The 23,074-nt window shown below is 40.2% G+C and overlaps 1 protein-coding gene across 2 annotated transcripts in view; it reads left to right on the top strand.

Annotated features, from left to right (window-relative positions):
- arid5b (AT-rich interaction domain 5B) overlaps positions 1-22,185 on the top strand; it is a 75,007-nt gene extending 52,822 nt beyond the window's left edge. For both annotated transcript variants that reach the window (XM_063491726.1, XM_063491727.1), the window contains 6 exons: positions 821-984; positions 2,694-2,967; positions 7,642-7,694; positions 8,740-8,837; positions 16,634-16,844; positions 17,034-22,185. In XM_063491726.1, coding sequence (XP_063347796.1) covers positions 821-984; positions 2,694-2,967; positions 7,642-7,694; positions 8,740-8,837; positions 16,634-16,844; positions 17,034-19,034 — 2,801 coding nt within the window. In that variant the 3' untranslated portion in view covers positions 19,035-22,185. The remainder of the gene's footprint in view (positions 1-820; positions 985-2,693; positions 2,968-7,641; positions 7,695-8,739; positions 8,838-16,633; positions 16,845-17,033) is intronic.
- Positions 22,186-23,074: the final 889 nt, after the last annotated feature.

Raw genomic sequence — 23,074 nt, 5'->3', positions numbered from 1 at the left:
ATCTGCCAGCCTTTCAAACAAAGAGCTCCTATCATGCAGGTTCATGTGTTTTTAATTAACAGCGTTGAGCTTTAAGACATGAGAAGACTAACCAGAGGGAAACCAAAAATAGAGTCATGATTATCAGTTCATCTGATGTGCTGTAGTACAGTGTAATTATTTATGTTGCTTAGAATCGGGGGGGGGGGGGGCAAGACAAAGCATTTTTATGTTATATATGTTGCGGTTAGAAAAAAATACAAGCTATGTTTTTCTAGCATCTGTGTGAAATATTTCTCTTAGCACAAACTGACTGTTTAAAATTTCTTCCCTTTTGTGGGTTTCTCGGTTAACCAGCATCTGTCATTTTCATTATTATTCTAACTGCCTGACTGTTATGACGCCCTCATCTGTAATCTTAAAAATACATCTGTCTGAATTTAAAATGGAGTTTCTCTTTTAGGCTGGGAGTGAACTTGAGGATCGTGTTTACTAGCACATTGGAGCAATTTGGCAGGCTGCAACCCCATTCAGCACAATGTTGCACTAATCCAGTTTAAAAATAATTAGCTACAGGCTAGCAGGCCTGTGAAATTCCTTTCCCCTGATTGTAAATGTTCCTGTCATACCCTCCCTCTAAGTTCCCAGGCAAGAAATACATATTTGGGTTTAAAAGGCGTTTTCTTTTTAAGTCTTTTTTTTATTCTTCCTGTAAAACAAAGTATATTATTATGAAAGAATTAGATGTTGGCAACAAAGAGCTGAAAGTATTCAGTGATTTTAAAAAGCAAATTTCCATCTAAATGGATAAATTTAATTGTCATTGTTCCCTTGTCTTCAGCTCCCAACCTGAAGGGGCGACCTCGGAAGAAGAAGCTGTCCTTCTCTCAGAGGAGAGACTCCCAGAGTCAGGCTCAGGGTCAGGGGTCATCAGGGTCAAACCAGGGTTCGACAGCAGTGACAGCACAGGAACCCTCTAGTCCAGAGGGCAAAATTACAACCAAGGTAAGATAAGTTGCGTTCCTTCAGGGAGTATTTATATGTTACAGCTGGGACATGGGCTAAAAGCAAATATTTCTTAAAATAAAATGGAGAAGTGTTGCCATAAAAACAGCTGCGATATCACGGTAACAACCGTCCACTAGAGGATGCCTCATCAGTGTCACTGTACATGTATGTGTGAATGCTCCAGAGATAACCCTATAGATTAAAAAAAAATAAAAACACAGACTAGAACTGTTTTGGCAGCTTTGGCTCAGATTCTGAGTTATGTTGTCCTATAATTACAGGGTTCAGGGTTTGATCCCTGGATTCTTCAAATTGGCCTGGAGGAAGCAGTCTTGCACACTGTTATGGTTAGGCTTAGTAAGACAGTAATTTATCAGTTTTAGTTAAAATTGTGGGGAAGCTGTTTGCTGTTGCCTGCAGAGCGTCCTTCACATGACTCTGAGCGGACTCGGTGCTCTGAGAGGAACTGCTCTGCTACAGATTTCTGCAGTTTATTGGAGAAAAAACACTTTTTTCATGCCAAGGCAAAGCAAAAAATTGACACTGACATGCTATCCTCTAGTCAGCAGGTCTATTACACGCATTGCCTGTACGGTATACATACACCATATATTACATTTCCTTAGAACATATAGCCATGTAAGCTAGTCTACAAGGTTACACTTACATAAATATTTGTAAAAGACATATTATAAGGATATTATACAACAAATAGTAACTTTAAAGTCCACTAGCTTTGTGTTGCCAACCAGTTGCTTTCCACGTTGTCCTTGAATCTTAAGTTACAGAATAAACTTTACTTTCCTACACAACGACCAACACAGCAACAGTGTAGTCTATTCAGGACGTGTAAAAAGCAACACGATTGCGAAGGCCACGTGCTACACAAAGGGATGTCACAAATCAACACAAATGAAGGAAGGACGACTGGGGAATGAAGACTGTTTAAAAATTATTATTTTGATAATGACAGCATTTGCTGATTATACTTCTATAATTGACTTCTTCCTAAATCTAATGTGATTTCGCCTGATTAATTTATCACTGATAGATTATGATATTATGATAGGATCTTTTGTTGAGAGGTACTTTTTTGTCTGTGTCACTTTTCTCATAATAGCCTTTTACCAGGTACAGTGTAATCTTAAATTGGAACGGGTTATTTCATATTTTAATCTAAGAACAGTTTCCACCAACGAGAAGGACTCAACTCATTCTGAAATCATATTAGATGATGGAGGAAACTGGAAACAAGAAATAATCATCAAGCCCCATTACTAGGTCTTTGTCATGTTTTCTTTATTTAAAAAATCGGTTTAGTGGTATCACTTTCTATTGATATTTTGATTTTGTACCTCGGTCCTCGTTTATTTTCTGACATTAGTCGTAATATTCCTGTGAGGGAAATATCTTTGGTAAAAGCTCTTCCACAGTTATTCCTATGACCTTGGACAGTTAAATCAATATAAGCAATTCTTTCTCAAAGCTGGAGTCAAACCTATCTGTGCCTAATCTGTTATGACCAGAAGAGCTGCTTCATTGATAATCAATGGGAGTTTTCCTCTGTGGCCATTAGGAATATTTACTTGTGCTTAAACCCTAACAAAAGTCATACAAACTGTCTGACATCATTTGAATAACACTCTGTTAAGGGTTTAATTTTCCGCTAAATACATCCGCTGAGTCTGTATGCTCTCTCTTTGCAGGTCAAACCCAACTGTAAAACGGTACCCAACGGAAAAATAACCGCACCGGCCAAACAAAAGGCCATTGGCCTCAGTAAGAAATCTTTATCCGAGGAGAAGGACAGAGGAAAGGAAAAGGAGAGGGAGGAGAGAAGCGAGAAAGAGGACAAGAAAGAGGAGGATACATCAGAGGAGAGCCGAGCGGAGGAGCAGGCTTTCTTAGTAGACCTCTACAAGTACATGAAAGAAAGAGACACGCCCATAGAGAGGATCCCCTTCCTCGGCTTCAAACAGAGTGAGTAGGGCAACTTTTTCTCTTATTCCCTCACTGTCGTTGCTGAAGCAATGGAGCGCTCGAATCGATAGTAAAAATTTGTGTGGATACATTTTTACAGGAGTTATTTTGAAAATTTAGGTCGTAACATCGCCACTGGGGAACGTTAGCAGGCTGAGAGGAGATTAAAAAAAATTTGGAGTAAAAGACACCTGTAGGAACAAGCAATAAAAAAAAAGCCCCCAAACCTCCTCAGAATTTCCCTGCACAGAAAAAAGAAAGCACATTATTATTTGAACCCTAAAATATCGTGTGCTTGGAGAAAAGAAACACAAGTATATGTCTCAAATTACAGTTTAAGTATCAGAGTGAAAGTGCACTCTGTAAGTCGCACATGTCGGTTTAACGGGCAGGGGAAAACCTTGCGTGGACTCTAATCGGCATCTCTAACCACATGTTATATATGCAGAGCCCCTGTTGTGATCAAAGGAGAAACAAGTAGCTGGTTTTTAGTCAATGGTGGACTTTCTCCTATTCATCTAGTGTGTGAGAGTTTCATGTGCTCCCATATGTGATGGGCGTTATGTTTAAGGCCTCAGAATTTAAACTGCAGCCAAAATGTTAAAAAACTAACTCAGTGTGTAGTAATAATAAACTAAAGGATTAATATTCTATGTTGAGAAAAATCCCATCTAGCAGTTAGTAAAAGACTCAGGAGACTTCCTGTCAGAGCACATTTTGCCTGGCTTTTATATAAAGAGAGAATATCTTCTCTCACTTGTCAAAGGGGTTTCCTGTGAAGGCCAAGAACGTCCTCTACCAGTGTTAAAAGAACATCACATGTATGGGAAACACGTCGGCCCAAGATGAAAGATTTCTAATATAGGTCGGATGCTTAGCTTGCACTTGGTGTGCACAGGACAGAGAAGAAGAAGAAAAAACGCGCACCTAAGCATCAAAAAGGGCACGCTGTGGTCTCTGGAAAGTGAAAAAGTGTGTTTGCTTTATGTGTTTGATGTCGAGGCAAGACGCATGAGAATGCGGGCTCTCTTCACAAACTGTGGTTTTCAGATTTAGTTCATGCTCAGTCTTTATTCAAGGAGGGACATAACATTTGCATTCATGTCAGAGGAACCAAGGAGAATTTAGCCATTCAGATCAGAATGTAGCACGACAACTCCAGCAAATTAACGAGAGACAGGGAGAGGGGAGACATGCCTATTGAATGTAACAGTGACAGTTTATAGCGTAGTAAAACTCATTACTCTAAACTATTACACGAAGGTAAGCTGTGGTCGACTCGACTGTGCTAACCTCACTGCGGTATTTTGACAGTCCTGTCATCTTGACTGCCGACATGTTGTTGCTTAAATAGGTCATTGTGGTTGCGGGAGATATAAAGAGGGAGCGAGGAATACGTAGAGAGTCGGAGGGAGAATTGCATACCCAACTCGCTTTACTTTTAGCTGGCATTTCTCAGTTTGAGCTCAGAATAAAGTCGAGGTCCACGCGCCAACTGTTTTACATACAGTACATGCTTTGAATCTCAAAACCAGACACATCATAAGCAAGGCCCTCATTAAATGGTGAAATCATGCTGTTTAAACTTCGTCCTTGGCAGCGAGCGCACATCAGCACATGTAAAGAGGAGGAAAAAAGGAAAACACATCATAATTAATACAACAAACCCTTAGATGTAATCAGACGCCGTTTTCATAGTCTTCTCTTTAAACTCGCTACAAATGCATTAAAAGATCAGAGCTCACTTTCCTGAAATGGAAATCCAAATTATGTTATTTCAGTTGCATTTGAGTAATAATCTTTTATGAAGTTCTCCAGAGTTTAACAAAGCAACAGATGGTTGATTGATTTACCAGACTTACCCATGCTTTGTTGGCTGGATCACTAAAATATCCATTTGACTCACCTCCAAAAAACCCTATCTGAGCCTGAACGAAGACTATTTCTGTGTATTCCACCTCATCTTCTAGCCGTCGAGTCTTACCTTTAACACCATAATAGTGAAGCTTTACAGTCTGGCTGAGAGATAAGACCGCTAACCACTGAAATTCAGTCGGTCTGCCTTTACCTCGAATGACTCATAACCTATTTTAAACAGAGAAATGCTAATATTGCTGGTTTAGCTCAGCACCCACTTGTTTTCCTGCCTCACTCTCATGCGGAATTCATGTTTCACTTCAAGGTTTGTATGAATTAAACATCTTAGAGCTCAGGTGCTCATCTGAGACCAGCCGGCCTCATATTCAGTTTACTGTCAAGATAAGCACAAGATGTCTTTACATTTTAGAGGCTCAAGATATTCTCATTTTTGCTGGAAGGTGGAAATGAACAATTTCTCTGTTTAATCTAGAGATCAACATGTTGTTTAGTGTTCTACTTACAGCTAATCAGTGATTCATTTGTGAAACAATGAAAAAGTCACAGAATCCCAGCGTGCAAGGTGACATCCAATGAACTGGGTTTTTTTCTCCCTGCTGATGTATTTAGTAAAATGAAAAGAAAAAGAAAGTCTTCACATTTCAAGAGCTGGAGCCAGATAATTTCATCCATCCGTCCATTTTCTTAAACGCCTGTCCCAGCTGTCATAGCGTGAACATCAGTGTACACCCTGGACAGAGAACCAGTCTATCACAGGGCTGATACAGCCAATTTAGAATCACCAGTTAACCTAATATGCATGTTTTTGGCCTGTGGGAGGAAGCTAGAGTACCCAAATAATACAATTTTTGAATTGATTGCTTTTTAAAATGATTGTTTGTGCAACTACCCACTGATTAGTTTCTATCCCTAAACTTAATGTTCCAGCTGTAGTATGCGCTCTTTTTATTTCTAATTTGCATTGCTCAGTCATTTTAAAAGCTACGAGAGCACTAGCATTTGAATTGCAGAAAACAGCTACCAAGTGTGGCTGCAGTTTATTCCAGTGAGTTGTTGTCCTTCTATTTTTGTTTTGGGTTTTTTTTTTTATTGACTTTGCTCTACAGCTGCTGCCAGTTAAGTTGCATGGCTGCAGTAGAGATTGTAGAAAGATAATTTTGAGATTGTGATAGTGGATGTAGGAGGAATAAAACAAGAGTAGAAGTGGTTACACTGTATGTTGTGAATGCCCTTGATCTCGAAGATTAACTGTTAAGTGTGTGCGTGTGTGCCTCTGTGTGAAATTTTTTTGTGTGTGCTTCAGTGCTCGGGCATCAGCATGTGATTGTGAACATCAGTTCCAATTTGTCTCCTTCTTTCAGCCTTGTTGTCTAATTGCCATGCCATCGGTGTGTCATTGAGGCTGCATTGTGTTCCTGTTTTGTCATCCTTATCTCAGTGATAATTGCCCCTGCCAAATAGAGGGGAATTAAGAAAAGAAATTGCTAATGACAAGACATCTAAGAAAAGGCATGTTCTCTCATTTCCTTTATGTGTCCTGTTCCCTCCCAGTCCCGTGTGCTATTGTAATAATTACAGTCGATGCATAACAAGCTAGTTAAATAGACCATCTTTCTGTTTCTACAGTCAGAAAGCACAATACGCCAGCGTGCTCAGTTCAAACAGAAAAACCTACCCAGCTCCCTTTGTTATTCCACCCGTGCATTGACAACGGTCGCAGAGAGGAGGGAAGGAAAAAATCAATGCTGTCAAATGCGGAGATAGGAAAATGTCATTTTGACAAATGCAAGGCTTTGTGTACGCACAGATTGAATTTTGATGGATTTCTCCCCAGGCGAGGCCTCCTTTTCTTATTTATAGGCCTTCATATAAAAATGTTAAACAATGATGTTACAGAAAGCAAATACAAATGTCATTGGCACAAAAGTCTCCCAATGAACTCGTGGTTCTTTGTTTGTGGGAAATATTTTCTTTCAAAGACAGACAGCCATTTGAAGCCTTTCTGAAAGCTTACATGGCTATTTTTAGGAAAATGTTACACAAGACTTGTATTTTGATATGGGCTGTCATGGGGTATTTGCATGGGAAAATCAATGCAAATGAATTTGCATTAGTTCAAACAGAAGTTTGAGCATATTGCCAAGTGTTTGATGCTTTTAATGGTGTTTCATTCATACCTGCAGGCGGCAGCTGAGGGTTAACACATCTCTTTGTCAGGATGAAACATATGCTGTATTCTATCACATAGTCATGATTGTATAAGTGCTCAGTGTTCATTTGCATCCTTTTAGCTGAAGTGCAGAATTGTTTTGTGTGAAATTATGATGAAAAGCTGTTTTCACTTTTCCAGGCAAGGAATATGTAATTACTACTCTCTTCAGTGTGTCTCATTAGTTTATTGTTTAATCCGTGCATTCGCTCATTTATATGTGCATTATATGGTTTAACGCTAAACATGTATTTGCCCGTACTGATGCTTTTTGTAGGCTTTTAGACTTTACCTAAAATAAAATGTCATCAGCTTTTAAACATGTTGATTTGTCGGTGCTAACAATCCATTTATGTAATAAATACAATTATAGCGCCCAGTACTACTTTTAATCTAAACAAATGACTTCAGCGTGTAAACATACCTTTTAGTCATAACACTTGTTTTGTTATGGCAGCTTTTAAATAAAAGTTTGATATTCATCGCCTTCTCTCTTGTGTAATGACTGCACATGACGTCATGTGTTTCAGCTCAGGTCCTTTCCCAGAGTTCCTAACTCCCTTGTTTGTCTTCTGTCTCTCCCACAGTCAACCTTTGGACTATGTTTCAAGCTGCTCAGAAACTCGGAGGATATGAGTTGGTAAGTATTCACACATGTGGCAATATAGTCCTGCTTTTCCATGAAGTTCCCTCCCCACCCTCTTTCTGTTTCTCCTCCAAAAATCCACACTTGCTCTTTTTTTTTCTTCTAAATTGTCTCTTCCACTAATGCTGTCCTCCAACCTGTCTTCCTTCTTTCCTCCCTGCCTTTTATTTCTCTGCCCTCCTTTTACCCCTTGAGCTCAGTCACTGTTTTCCCAAGAAGAAAGTTTCGCTCAGAGCCACTTTTAGCAGAAATGATGCTGTTGTTTCAAAACCCCCTTGGAGTGGAAAACACATGTTCCTCTGTTCTAAACTGGTCAAAAGGAAATTGGTTAAATCACTCATTTTTTCCCATTTGGAGATGAAGTGAAATGCACATACATACCCACGTGTGAGCAAGTACTATATGCGAGTTCACACACAGCCAGAGTGAGTCAGAAATGAGGGTGTATGAGGCATTTAACTTGGCAGCCTTACCTGCCTTTTATTCACTCACTATTCATGTGCGACGTATTTTCAAAGTGAAGTCAATGTTTGATATTAAGTCTTCAAGTCGATTGCTTATGCCTGTTTCTAAATATGCTAGCTGTGTCGTCCAAACAGACAACTAAACTAGGCCGTAAACAGGATACAGCTCATATAATTGGGGCTCATATCCTTTTAAAACGCTCATATCTGCAGCTGATTATCTCACGTTTCATGTTGTGGCTTTGTTGGCTCTGTGGCAGCCGTCATTCTTTTGTGTTTTGTGTTGTAGCTCGTCCGTTATTCCCATCTGTTGTGGAATAAGGGGTCGTAGCAGGAACAACTGACTGCATGATGTTAACAGAGCTTATTATGTTAGAGAATTGAGTGTTGAGGATTCAATAACTGGAACATGATGACTCATCAGCTCCCCAAGACCTTGAAATGATGTCAACCACTTATGTCTTTTATTATTTTTTGGTGTTTTTCTTTCTCTTCGTCTTATTTTTATCTCTTTTTTGTCTCTACTTCTTTTGTCTTTTTGTCTGATCACTCTGTATTCTCACCCATCGCTCCAGATCACAGTCCGCAGACAGTGGAAACATGTATATGATGAATTGGGCGGCAACCCCAGCAGCACAAGTGCCGCCACATGTACACGGAGACACTACGAGAGGTGAGTTATTATATCGGGCAGTTATATATGACACATTGTTATGCATGCACATGTGAACAGTCTGCATCGCCTGAAGTGGGTAAACTCCTTCACAGCTGCATCAAATGTACTTTCACAATGCTTTATTTGTAACATCGGGACACAGCAGGACACATATTGATCTTATTTACGGAAAGTCAATGTACACATGAAGAGCAACAGTGGGATGCTGACTGTTTTAGCATGTAGCTGTAATTGTATTTAGAAATGTCTTCCTTATCCTATGGACCTAAATCAATTCATAATGACATGAGATTCGGTTATTTTCCTTGCCTCAATTGATCAGTTGTGTGGCACAGTGAAACCAATTGTGCTGTAATCTGCTCCAATTCCGCTCTACAAACAAACCAAAGAGGATTAAGGAGTTCAAAATAACAGCAAAGTTTTTAATTATTAGCTGACCTATATGAATACGCATGCAGTCTCTCCATTTTCCACTATATATGCATTACAAGCACAGAAAGCTGCGGGATAAAATGAAAACACCAGTTTAATATATTCATTTAATCGTTCAGCCTGATACTGCAGCATTTTCAACCTCCACATTATAATCACTCAGATGGTATTACAAAACCTAAGCAAGCATATGGATATGATCCTAAGGGAGCTGTGTGGTTATTAATGCAGGGCTGCTAGCACACACTCACAAACACACACAAACACACACACACATGCAAACATACACACACGGCCACTTTCCCAAGGTTAAACAAATGCCAAATACGATCTTTCCAGCAAGAGATAACCAGTCGCTCATGAAGCAGGTCATTCCTCCGGGCCTGTGACCCTCTCCACATCCCTCCGGCTGCTGCAGGTTTATGCATCAGCACAGTTCAGGCACACACACACACACCTGTCAGTAATACAGCAATATGCCAGCAGTACCATATGAGGGAGCCAGGCACCTTCATATTGTGTCAAGATTGCATGCTGTAAGCGAATTCACGAGCACAGGCAGTGGCGGCCAGGGCAGTTTATCCAGGAAATTTGCAACACCATATTTGTGAGAGTATATTATTTTAGGTGTTGAATTTGTTGACAAGCTGACAATGCGCCTCTAAATGTTCAGCTGCGGGTGCCTCCAGTGTTTATGCTGCATTCCCAGTTGTTTCTCCGAACTTCAAATAAGAACCTGCTGCAAACTGGATGCTCTTATTTCTACTAATAATAGAAGTGACTATCAATTCATGGCTTCAAATATGATACTGGGGAAAAAAGAAGTTTTTGCTTTTTTTTTGTTGTTGTTGCAAAACTCAGAATCCAAGATGTGTTTCATCCTTATTTTGTGGAGTGCAGCAATTACTTTGAAGTAAAACGCTATATTGTTCATTTGTCTGTAAGGCATAAAATAGGGGTGTAGGACGAATTTGTGGGAAGCGCTGAGGTGTGACTGCTGCTGCGCTGGCCTTTCCCTCTCCAGCCACCGAGAAGCAGCTGAGAGAAAATAATGCTGAATCAATACAAAGCAATAATATCCACACACTGCAGTGAATATCAGTCTGACAGAGAGAAGGTGTAAGAAGGAGGGGTTGGGGGTGACTGTGTGTGTGCGCGTGTGTGTGTGCGTGTGTGTGTGTGTGTGTGTGTGAGAGAGAGAGAGAGAGAGATATCAGCTGAAGCTGAGCAAGTTTCCATTCAGGGGAATAATTTTAGCTGAGCCTTGGTGTTTGGGCTGCTTGGAGGGCAATTAGCTTCATTGTATTAACTCAGCAAACACGGCCATTCTCTCTGCATGATGAATGAGGCTGTTTGTGGGCTCGCTGAAGTATGTGTTTGTTCCCCAGAGGCGTCTTTGTTTCCACCTTTAATCATTAGTCAACGTGCTACAGAAATATATTTCACAGGGAAATGTACAGTGAACAAACTGGAACAACACCTATGTTTTCCTCATCTCTCAGAAGGATCACTCTGATTTGTCTCAGTGGGCCAAAGTAGAGTAGAGCAGGAAATAAAAAGTCTCCAGCTAGTAGGAAAAAAGGAAACAATATTTCAGGACATAATTGCTTTCAATTAAGTGGATATTCTTGGCTGTCTTGGTGTTATTTGGGTTAAAGACTGTGAATATCCACAAGCATTCAGTGCTCGTTTTAAATTATACACATTATCCCTTTACAGCCCTAATGGTAAAATCATATGAAATGGTTTCCTAGGAGATGTTATTGTGAAAGATGGAGCCAGGGGCATAATCACTATATTTATGCTGTCCAGGAGCGGGCGGTAATCACTGGTAGAAATAGAGTTACATAGCTGGAATTGAACAGGAGATAACCTCAGCTAATTGTCATTTTCAAAGTTACTGTTGTTTAGGCACAGAGTGCCCTTCATTAGTGCGCAGGGAAAAATCAATGTAGAAATGTCCAAGCCAAGGTCTGCCGCTGCAGCTACGGGGAAGCTTTAATGATATTTATTTAAACCGTTTCCCGAGATTAGCTGTCAGGGCCCAGCGCTCTGAATTAAAAATGAGGTCATGAAAAAGATGGCATCAATAACCTTGAAATAGACTGCCTTTTGCTTCTGTGCTGTGCCATTTTCTCCCTCCTCTCTCTCTCTTTCACTCTCTCTCTCCCCGTCTCTCTCTCTCTTCCACTCCCTGCCTTGCACTTCATGCTGTTTCTTTCATTATACAGGTCAGCGCCTTTTAACAGCTCCTACATATTTAATCTTCCAGGTTTCCTACGTGATCTCTTGTTACAGAAACATCACATTCCACCATCTCTGTTCATTTCTGCCTGTTACGGATTTTTAATACCTCACCATGCCTTGGCACTCTAATGTAATTGCACCACGGGGTTGGTATTGGTGTGGGGGGGAGGGGGGTGGGTGGTTTGGAGGGGGAGGTGGGGGGTATCCATGGCAACAGCGAAGCAATTTAGAATAATTTGCTATTTAAAAACTCTGAGGTTTTGGGTAATAGCAGAAAACGCAGATGAGGGGTTTTTGGATTAAATCATTTTGTCTATAAAGTAATGGATGTTTGCCAGATGTACTGTACACGGAGCCTGTGAAATATTCTCTGGCTCAGATCATGCAGATATGTGTTTCTTTTAAGACAGATGCACGACTGTTCCAGTTTTAGTCGACTAGATGTTTTATTGATTCAGCCTTTATTCATTCCTCCTGGTATCGATGTTCTTTTGCATTCACTAAAGCTGCTTTCCAGATATAAAAATACATTATTAGGAAACCTTGAGTCAGTCCTTGCTCTGAGAATTACCGTATAATACCACGGGTTTCAAATTTGGGGAAGAGAGAAAGAGACAGGATTGTTTTGTAAATTTTATTCTGAACTCGTCAGCGTCTCGCTCCGCATTGTCCTTGCTGTGTTGCAATACATCAGATGTAGCGCATTATATTTTTACACTGAAACACAGATTTAAGTTGGTCTGTTGTCCTACAGCAGAGGGTATCATTAGATTGCAGTAAGAAGTGGTGTGGAAAGAGTATCACCTTGTAAACCTGAAAGAAGCAGGATGAGACATTGATAGAATTTAATATAGAAGTAAAAATGGTTGACTATTTTAGTTTGAAAAAAAAGGGAAAGAAAGTAAAAAAACAGGAGAGAGATAGGACAGTTGCAATATGATAACATAGTATTTACTCTCAGCATTCCTTAAGACTATAATAATGTCTCAACATGTTGTCTGTATCAGAAGGATGGCCAAATTCTTTGTATATCCATGACACTTCCACAGAATGTGGACTTGAGCTAGAGTGGGAAGGCAGCCAAAGAGCTGCATGTTCTTTACACTAAAATAGCAGGCAGCTATTTTAACATCTGAGAGCGAGATGGTTTCCCCAAGACAAATGCTTTATTGAGCATTCAGTGATAAAAACCTCTTCTTCTTTCTTTTTTGCAGCCATCTAACAAATCACAATATCGGATCATTTCTTTATGTGTCGAATTTAATCAAAAGGTCTGAGGTTTTTTTTCCCCCAGTGGCAGTGAGAAATCACAAATTATGGCACTGATGTGTGACAGGCAATCGACTGTATGAGAATCTATTCAAGTCTACTGAAATTAATAACTGCTTCAGTGTTGCAAATTAAATTAATGATATTCTTGCTGAGATTTCAGTCCACTTCAGGGCAGCAAGAGGGAACATATTGTGGATATTATGGCGTATTAATACTTTAGTGACTGAAAGACTTGAGTGGTCCTTTATGCAGAATAGTACACATTTATTTTAAACACTTACATGTAGCACTCTTGGCTCACACCTTGTATAGTGAACATTTACTGCAAGCTGCAGCAGCAGCAGCTAATGAGAGCAAACCCCGGGGGAACAGTAGAGGTCATTTTAAATCTGGTATTTTCAGACTTGACAAAGGACTTAAGTTTTTCATACATTCCTGCGCTGCCCTCCTGTTTTAACTGCATGAATGAGGGTCACCTCAAGTGGTTTGGCTTCGAGACAAAAGAGGGGCTTTGAGGCATAAATCCAAAGCAAAGGGACCAGCTACAATGTCTGTTTATCCCTCTGCCGGCATCTTGGCTCTTTCTCTACAGCAGTTATTGTTTTGTCATCGCTGTGATGGTGCTTAATCATTCCACTTACATATGATAAAGATTTGATTTTATCCTTTTCTATTTTTTTCTCTTTTCCTCACAGCCTTGTAAAAGTACGTTATTTTTCTTTCCTCCAAATCTTTCTACAGCCCCAGGGGCTTGTCCACCAGCCTTTTTTTTTTTTTCTTAACGCATGAAGCAGCTCTTGTGATCTTAACACAACACCAGCAAAAATTAATTTCAAGACGGATGGGAGGGAAATTGTTGAAATGGAACAGCCTGTGGGCTTTTTCCACTTATTTGGTGACTTAGGCATTTCTTGGATTTGAGCACACTGCTTGTTCCTGTAACACAAGACTCGGACAACAGCAGCACATTGCTGGTAAAGTCACCTTGTTTTTGCCAAGTTGTCTTTTTTTTTGTTGTTTTCAGTAGAAGTGCTTTGTGTGTAAGCCATTATTTCAAAGGCACAGACCTGCTTAGTTGACAGTTTTGTTCTGTTGAATCACAGTGTTGTTGATCCCAGATTCCAAAATCAGTCACATATAATCCATCGTATATATGAAGAAATGTTTTTTTATGATTAATTACATGAGATAGTTTCTGTCTATTAATATAAATATTTCATCTTCACTGCGTATTTGGATTCCTTGTTAAGGAACATGGAAAACGACCGCTTAAACAAAAGCCAGGTGATAAATTGGCATGAGAGGAAGTTAAGTATTTATTGACCTCATAAAAATGTTGCCTCTCCTGCCTTGATGAAATTCCTTACTGGAGTCTTCTAGTGCAGAATACGCCCCCAAGTGGCTCAAATTAATAACTACATCTGGCTTTCTCTCAACTATTTCAGTGGCTGCCAAGCTTAGCCCTTCCCCTGCTTTGAAGGAAATTGCTACTTATAGCAGTATTGTATTATAAGTGCTTATTATATCATACTACACAATCATGATTAAGTTATAGGTGCAGTGTTTGAAATTGCTTTCACACACAGGGGTCTATTAGGATTTTATTTTTAATTTTTGCTTGCTTTGCCTTGTTTGTTTGTTTGTTTGTTTGTTTTTTACAGAATTAAAAATGGACTCCTGCAGTTTTAATACTTGTTTCCTGGCAGTCAAAGATACTGTAATAGGTGTATAAAATGTGCAATTATAATTTGATAGACTGAAATTTTTGGTCAGTAGTTAAGAGTTACAAAACAAGCCTTTCTAACAATGAATGGAACTTCCTGAGGCTGATTCTTTTTTTTTTTTTTTTTGGTTTCCCGGACCAACATAACATCTTAAGCTTTCCATTTGTAACTATTTTCAGCTCCAGTAATTTCCCTGGTTCAGCTCTTACATTAACCAGCAACACCACCATCCCCCTAGCCCTTATTGACATTCCATAAAGTTGACCCAGGCCCAGGCAGCCATCTCTTTCCCACAGATCCTGCTGATAGTCAACAGTAGACCCTTGTATATGCAGCAAACATGTCACTTTTCTAGCCCTTTGATCTCTAATAGCCTCTAGATATTTTTACATGTCGGCATGTCGATAACAATTTTCAAGACCTTTTGTTTATAACAGTGGAAGATTTACTTCACCTTCCTTTTTTGTGCAATAAGGCCTAATTATAGAAAGACTGAGAAGCACTTCCCTGTTTAACAGGGCAAAATCCACTGCTTCTACTTTAAAGTTATGTTTTCTAGGATTTTTCATTCCTTTATTCAAAATCATTTTTCCTGTTCATTAACATGTCATTATGCCCCTCTTTCTCTCCTTCTGTTTCTTTTTCCTTTTGGCCCTTTCCCTCCTCTCTTCTCTTTCACAACCTCTTTGCTCTCCATCTCTCCAATAAGTCACATTTAATAGTACATTTCCTTTCTTGGCCTGGGGCCTGGTGCCAGACCAGCTGTATGAAATGTAGTTTCACCGCTTTCCCTGCCAGCACTTTTGTTCAGAGGAAAAATAACAAAAAATCCCACAGAGCCTCTTGAACTCTCTGAGGCTTTTTTTTCTTCCTTTTGAAGAGGAGGCGAAACAGCTCTTGATTCATTGTTTGTTTTACCGCCATGTCCCTTAAAAGGAATAGTGCAACCGTCTCTTGTCGTTACACGAGAAGACCTTTTTTTTTTTTCTCATGACTGAGAAAGTCATGTTTCTGTCTGGCTTTCATGGATTTTTATTGTTTTAAAGAAACTGACAGAGGAGCTGGAAAGATTTTCAGAAGAACTTATTGAAGTTCTTAGTGTCATAGTTTTTCAGTTGTCTTGGTTTCCTGTTCCACAGCGTTTCTTATTTCTGGTCTAGTGCCAATTTCCATTTTCTTTTCCTAGCAATAAAAGCCTAAAAGTTTCCCTCACTGGTTTCTTCATGCCATTATTTTACACATGGGTGTTGTTATGTTATCCAGATCCTAATGTTCCCATTAGTTATGACATCAGATATGGAAAAGTGACTTGGGACATATTCAGAGGAGGATTACCAGAAGTCAAAAATAGTCTAATGTTTATTCTACAGATTTTTCTTTGTTACTTAGTATGGACTTAATTAAGATGAAGCATACGCAGCTATTCAGGATTTCATAACATGTAACAACTAAAGCATGCTTATACCAGCTGAAATATTTCATTATTATAACCAATTTAAGGGCTTCTATCATTAATCACATTAGTATATTAAATTAGAGATTATGTGCGGTGAGGTTAAAGAATTTGATGTCATTTCTCCAAGATATTTTCCCCCTTTTTTTTCATTCCAAACTACATTAACTTTAGAATCCCCTCACACACACACAGACACACACATATTATTTTCTGTCAAGGTTAAAGTAATACCAAATGTGATCTGTCTCAGCAGGAGATAACTGGTTATTCACATTCTCTCTGTCTCTCTCTCACACACACACACACATACATGCTCTGGCACCCATTTGAGCCTGGATTTCCCCTAACCTAGTTTAATTACAATAGGATCGTTAATGCTTGCCAGGTATTAAAACAAGGAGGTTTTAAAGCAAGCTATTTGATATACTGCATGCCAGGGGCGAAGCTGCAGCTCAGTTGCCAAACAATGTGGTGTATTGTATTTTACGCTAAACAACCAAGGTGTTTTGCTTTTTGAAAAAAAAGCTTCCGCCTTTTTCCTGTTTAGCAGGAAAAAAGCTTTTTGTTTATGTGCAATGATCCTCAATATATCAGTAACCAAGCAATGCAAAGTTGACAGGACATAACTTGATCATATCTGCTTTGCCCACATTCTTCCTCAGGCTCCTCCTCCCTTATGAGAGGCATATTAAAGGAGAGCCCGACAAACCCCTCCCCTTGGCCAAACCCAGGAAGCAGGAGGGCAGCCAGGAGAAGGCGTCAGGAGCCAAAGCCAAAGGACTAGGGGCCAAGAAATTAAAAAGCCTGAGCAATCCCAAGCTGGGGAGTAAAAAGGATAGAGGGGATACACTGAAAGGCCAAGAACAGTCACAGGTTAGTAGCAAACCTATCCAGCTGCTGGCTCATCAGGATTCCATCTCACTCTCAATTCAATTTAATTTTTATGTTGCTGTGCTTTCTCATCAGTCCCTCATCCCCTGTGTTGAATTTGCCAAATAAGAAAGTATGAGTTTCTTTTCTTCTTAGAAAAACTGAAATAACTATAATTTTTCCAAATTGCAGGATGATACGGTGAAAGAAGAGAATCATGACCCTCCCACAGCCATAAAACAGGAGGTACCTCTGCAAGATGAACCAATTGTAATAGAGGAGGAAGAGTTACACCTTACCCTGAAGAAAGAGGAGTCCCTGGTGGTGGAGCAGCCATCTTCATTCTGCCCCAAAGAGCCAGACTGCAGAGGCCTACATGCTGGTCTACCCCTTTGTACTGGTTCTGGTTCCCAGCACGAATGGAGGCAAATCAGTGAGGCCCTGCAGTCAAAACTCACCTGTGAACAGCAAACTGAAGGTCATTTCATTCCTAAAAACCCTTACCTGTCTCATCGATGGGATATAGACAAACCTGCTGGACATGTAGCCTTGCCTGAGCCCTTCTCCAGGGTCAAAGACCCCATTGAAGGTCATGGTGGGAGAGTGGGGAAGGTGTTGCCGATGTGTAAACAGGCAGACAAACAGTGTATAGACTTAAGCACTGATTCCTTCCCAGAGAAAGAAGACTATGGGGTTATTAAGAAGGAGTCTACCCAGGGCTCCGGACAGACGGCTGCCTACTGCAAAGCAAGCCAGGGGGTCATGTCTCCTTTGGCCAAAAAGAAGCTCCTCTCTCAAGTGTGTGAGTCCAACCCTTTCTCCTTTACACCTCTTTCTCTTCAGCCTCCACCTCCCACAGCTACATCCTCAGTTCCTGTCATATCAGTGTCTGAAGGGGAAAAGGAGAAGAGAAAGAGTGAAGAGGAGGGATTAGGACAAAGGCATGGCATCCCAGAAGTAGCTCCTATATTCAGGCCATCAGTCATCCAGCATGCCCAGAGCAGCAAGCCTCACCAACAAGCCACAGGTGGCCCATCAGAGAGGAGCACTGCTGGGGAGCTTTCAGAGAGTTACAATTGCCGGACAAGCCATCATCCCCAGCCTCAAGTAAGCGCACCATGGCAGCCCTATCTCCCCCGAGCTCAGGATGCTTTGGAAAACAGTGGGGAGAAGCTACTCCAGGGCCCGGCTTCTCAGCCCCGGAACTACGCAAGTGACTGCTACTCTTCCCCTCACCTCCACAATCTGTATAGGCAAACTGAGAACTGTCTGAGTCAAGAGAGGATTCCTGGCTTTGTTAGTGCAGAGCGGCGAGAGCACTACACAAGGGACCGTGAAGGCAGCCAGGGTTTTGTTTGTGGCACCCTGGAGCAAGAGGGCTTGGCCTACAGATCTCACTTCAGTGACAGGACTCAAACACACGGCGAGAGCAGAGAGGCCGAAGATGAGCCAAGAGACTTCACAGTTTCTAAACAACGCTCTCAGAGGGTTTCCTCTTTCTCTAAGCCTCCCTTCTGTAGTCTCCCATATTCCATCATGCACCAGGGTTTGGATTCTCACCCTAAAGCATGCAGAGTTCCTCCTATGACAATCTCTCCCCCCAAGCAGAACCCAGCAGAGGCATCACAGTCATTTCCCAGCCCCAAAGCTTCAGGTGAATCCTCCCTCACCAGCCCCAATCGACCCAGTAAAAGAAGTCTAGCAGAGCCCGAGAGCGAAGATGTCCCTGAAAGGAAAGTTCGTGTGGTTACACCAATCCACCCTGCTGGCACAATCCGACGTAGTGATCCAGAAGAGCTGAAACCAGCTGAGCCGGCCCATGCTGTTCACCTCAACAATCATCTTCCTGAGGGACACCCTACAACCACTTTTCCCCCACCTCATGCCGCACCCCTCTATGCTGGCATATACCCGCCTGGCAGCCTGGTTTCACCAGGGGCCCAGGACGGGCTCCAGCAGCATCCGGGTTTCCAGTATCTAAAAAGCCAGTCAGCAGTATCTCCTCTTGTGCCCCCTTTATTCCACTCCATGATGCTCCACAGGCAGCTGCTGGCCTCTAGCCCTAGCCCACACCACTTCTACAGGCACCCTGGTGGGGCAGCACTGTATGGGGACCTGTTGCACCATCTATACCCTCTCTCAACCCTCCCACCACCTCAGCTGTCCTCGGTACACCCCAGCACCAGACTGTGAGAAAGAGGAGACATTTATTTCCCACTCTCTTTCTTCATCCTCAGAAACTGTCTCAGCTTTTCTTTGTCTTTGTTTCTCTATCTCGGGGATTGTGGCTCAGTCAAAACAAAACACTGATTATATAACTTTGGCTGATAACTGACTGATAAATGCATCAGTCAGGTGGACTGAAAATTCCATTTTCTTTATTTTTTTTAAATTGTTTATGCCTTTGTTTATATACTTTGCACTGTTCTTTATTTGTATCACCACTTACTGTATCTTTTTTGTTGTTGTCGTCGTATTCTTATTTGCACAATGCTCATGTGTATGTGCTCACAAATCAGTTTGCCGCTCTCAGTAACCATGAGTCAGGTTGTTGCTCTGGATGTGTGAAATGTTGAGGGCAACAGAGAAAAGCCATTTGTTTACTACATCTGAGGGCTAAACTTTGTTGCTTAAGAACACTACAAGTAACATGACAACGTAAATCAAATTCTTTATATAACTAGAGGTGCGTTCACAATTGCAAACCATGTTCAGCAGCTGTTTAGCGCATAATTACTCTTTAGGCAGCCAGTGGTGTTGTATCTGTTTACATGTCTCCACGCTGAGCTCTGTTGCCTGTTTGTGCCACAGTAAATCCACATGGACTCTTTAGAATAGACATTAACACTCACTGTGGTGCTGCATAACACGAATAGTTTAATCATAACAAAACATTTAGAGGTGCTGTGTATGACAGATGTACTGTAGACTCACTTGTTCCTCAGTTCAGGTTTTTTCTTTTATTAATAATCATGTATTTCAGTTCAAATACAAAATAAGCAGTTTTCATGTTCAATCTGTTGACAAATTACTTTTTTTTGTTAAGCATTGATTAAAAAGTCATTTAAATTTTTTTACTTTCTAAACTAAAAGTGATATGACCCCCTAAACCTTTTGTGACGAGTAGACTCTAGCGGCTTGTTTTTGTCTGCAGGACCAGCATAATGAAGCAGCTGTCTGCTGTGGAATGCTCACCACAAAAAAAAATCAGCATTTCATCTTTTTGTTCTTGACTTGAAAAGCTTTTTTTGTTGGTGAACATATTCTTTTCTTCAGTACGCTGAAAGACTCCCTGTATGATTTGATAGGAATGTTGTCACTTAGGATATTACTGCTTTGCAAATATCTGTGCCTTTCGCAGTGTTGGATTAGAGTTAGCACTACAGTTGTTAAGGTTTATCTTCTGTAGCAGGGTAGGAATGTCAATATTACTGTCACTCTTGTCTGAAACGAAGCGCACAGACACCCATGCAAAAACAATATGGCACACTTGGCTATCAGACACCAGACTTAATGTGTGAGGCACAGAATGGGACGTTTTTAAAATGTAAACAGTTATGCTGTAAATCTAATGGTTAGTATCTGTGCTTAAATTATAAAGTGCCCCTATTGTGCTCATTTACAGGTTCATAACATATTTGGGGGACCTATTTGAGTAAGTTTACACACTTTATTGATGAAAACCTTTTTTCTGTACTCTTCCCAACCTCTGAAATGGTCCCCCTACTTATATAAACGGTGATATTGTTAGACAAAGTCACTGTTATAATCCTAGCAGTTCTAAGCAATGGTTTAATAGCTTGAAAGTTACAGCTATTTTAAATTAGTCTCAGTGGGTTTGTGCTCTTTCTGTTGTCTGACAGCAGAAATAGAAAAATATGTAAATGTGAGCAGCTTTATTGGGAATTTTGCTGTAAAAAAATACAGTATGTGTAATTGCAGAGTACAGACAGAAGCAAAGGAGATAATGTTAGCCACACTACCCGTGCTCTGTACCAACAGTAAACACAAGAATTTCCCAATTATTCTAAGATATAGCTGTCAAAAATAAAAGTAATTTGGGTTCTGGTGTAGCTCACAAGCGGCCATATTCCACAGTGGCCCTGGGTTCAACTCCGAAGGCAAAAAAGTCCATCCCTCCCAAAATACTTAAAAAAAACTAACAAATAAAAGATGAATCTACTGGTATTCAGTTCTTTAGGTATAACTGAGATATGCAGCATTTTAAAGAAGTTGCAGCTGGTTGACTCTGGATTTAATTCATGCCACTGCTCATTATTCTTTGTCTGAGTGCGCACCAAACTAGCTGCTAAGAAGGGAATATGTCACAGTGTTACATTATGATGTAGACAAGTAAGTAAAGCCTGGACTGGCAAGGCAGTTCAGCAGCAGTGTTTTCTGTGTGAGAGAATAATTTTAAATATACAAAAGAAAAGCTATATAACAGATAAATAAATAAGGTGAAACACATAGGGGCACTTTAAGAAGTTAAAATTTTAAACACTTACGCTTTAACTTAAGTAAATATGTTGACCTAGCTTAACTCCGTCAGCCAGTCGATTATACAAGAACCTGCAAGATTTACTGATCCTGACACAGGTCTGGTGTCTGTCACCCGCAGGGCGTGTGTGCTCTATGTGTTTTCTAGCAGTGATGAAAAGGTACCAGACTCCATAAAGTATGCCTACCATGCTCCATAGCCTGAGGTGGAAAGACAACACCTGCGCTGGCTTTTACAACCACTATATAATTGCAATCCAGGATAGTCGAAATACACAGTGAACATGTCTGGTGTTTCAAAAGAAGAGAAAAAAAATCTGTAAAACGTCTGTAAAGTTTTACCGAATACTTAGATAAAGACATTCATTTCTGATTAAGTACTGTACATTGCTGTGTGTAGGTAAAACTGGCATTAGTGCTGGCTCCTGTACAGAACATTCATACGGGATCAATTCATGGCACCCCCTCCTTCTCGTCTTATTTTGTGTAAATAGCACTGTAGATAGTACTGCGTGGTTGTTATCATATAAACTGTTATAATCTGTATATAGTATAAAAACAGTATAAAAGTTGGTTACACAATCTAGCCGTGTCCTTGTTTGCTCTGTTTCAAGGTCACCGTGATCACGTTAAATTCAAACACTACAATTTAAGGATTAGGATATTGTTTATTTGTTGTCGTTTCACTTTTTTTTCCATGTCGTTTCCATTAATGTGCATCCTGAAAGTGTTTTTGATACAGCAGCCATCTGTTTACCAATCACCCAGCTGGCAGGCAAGACAAAAAAATACACATTTTGTATTATATGACCTCCTGTATATTTAATTAAAGTATTTTACTATCTATATGTTTCTTCAGTTGTGTTCTTTAACTGAACTGCAGATAAATAGCAAGGGTTGGATAAACTGGTATTTAATGTCAGTGTGCTAACATCAAAGCAATGCTTTCCCCCCCCCCTCAGTAAATGCAGTGTGAATGGGGTTTTATTATTGTAATACCATTATCTGGCTATGAGATTCCATCCGCCTTAATCTTCACAACAGGCTACCTCTGGGCTCAACGCCAGAGAAGCCTCTTCAGTATTTGCTGCAGTAGAGAAATGTGCCAGTGCATGTATCTCTATGGGATGTGTACTAGGTTGCAATAAAAGCTATGCTTTGACTTTTATTGCCACCCCCTGGTAAACCTTTAACATGAAAAATATTCAGTAATACTTCCAAGCTCAGCAAAAATAAAGCAGCCTCACCAGGGTGGAATGTAGGCCGTTTTATTGCAGATCAGCAATCATAAAAAACACGGTGAGCTTCCAAGACAACAGAGTGAGAAGAAAATTGCACCTTTTGAGAAACATTAACTACAGTATTTTTTTAACATCGCACTATATGCAAATTACACTGCAGTGGGACATGATTAATGAATAGTTATGTTGCAATACATAAAATTAAGTGCCACTAAATGTCAAAATAATTAACATGCTAAACAACAAACATTGAGATCAGAGGACAATACTAATGTAAAAAACTACAAAATATTTTGATCAAAAACAGTAAAAAAAACAAACAAACTACAAATTCACGATGCTGTTTTTATTTATATAAACTGATTATAAATTCATAAAATGAAAGCAAATTCGGCTCCGTTATAAGATGATATCTTTTCATGCAATTAGTTTCACCAGGGCTACACAGTCAGTTGTCCAAAATAACACAGCTTTCAGAGTACCTGCTAGTGG

Source organism: Pelmatolapia mariae, linkage group LG13 (genome assembly GCF_036321145.2).
Source record: "Pelmatolapia mariae isolate MD_Pm_ZW linkage group LG13, Pm_UMD_F_2, whole genome shotgun sequence".
In the NCBI taxonomy this organism is placed as follows: domain Eukaryota; kingdom Metazoa; phylum Chordata; class Actinopteri; order Cichliformes; family Cichlidae; genus Pelmatolapia; species Pelmatolapia mariae.
The sequence above is the reverse complement of the archived record's forward strand: the minus strand, read 5'-3'. Positions and strand labels throughout refer to the sequence as shown.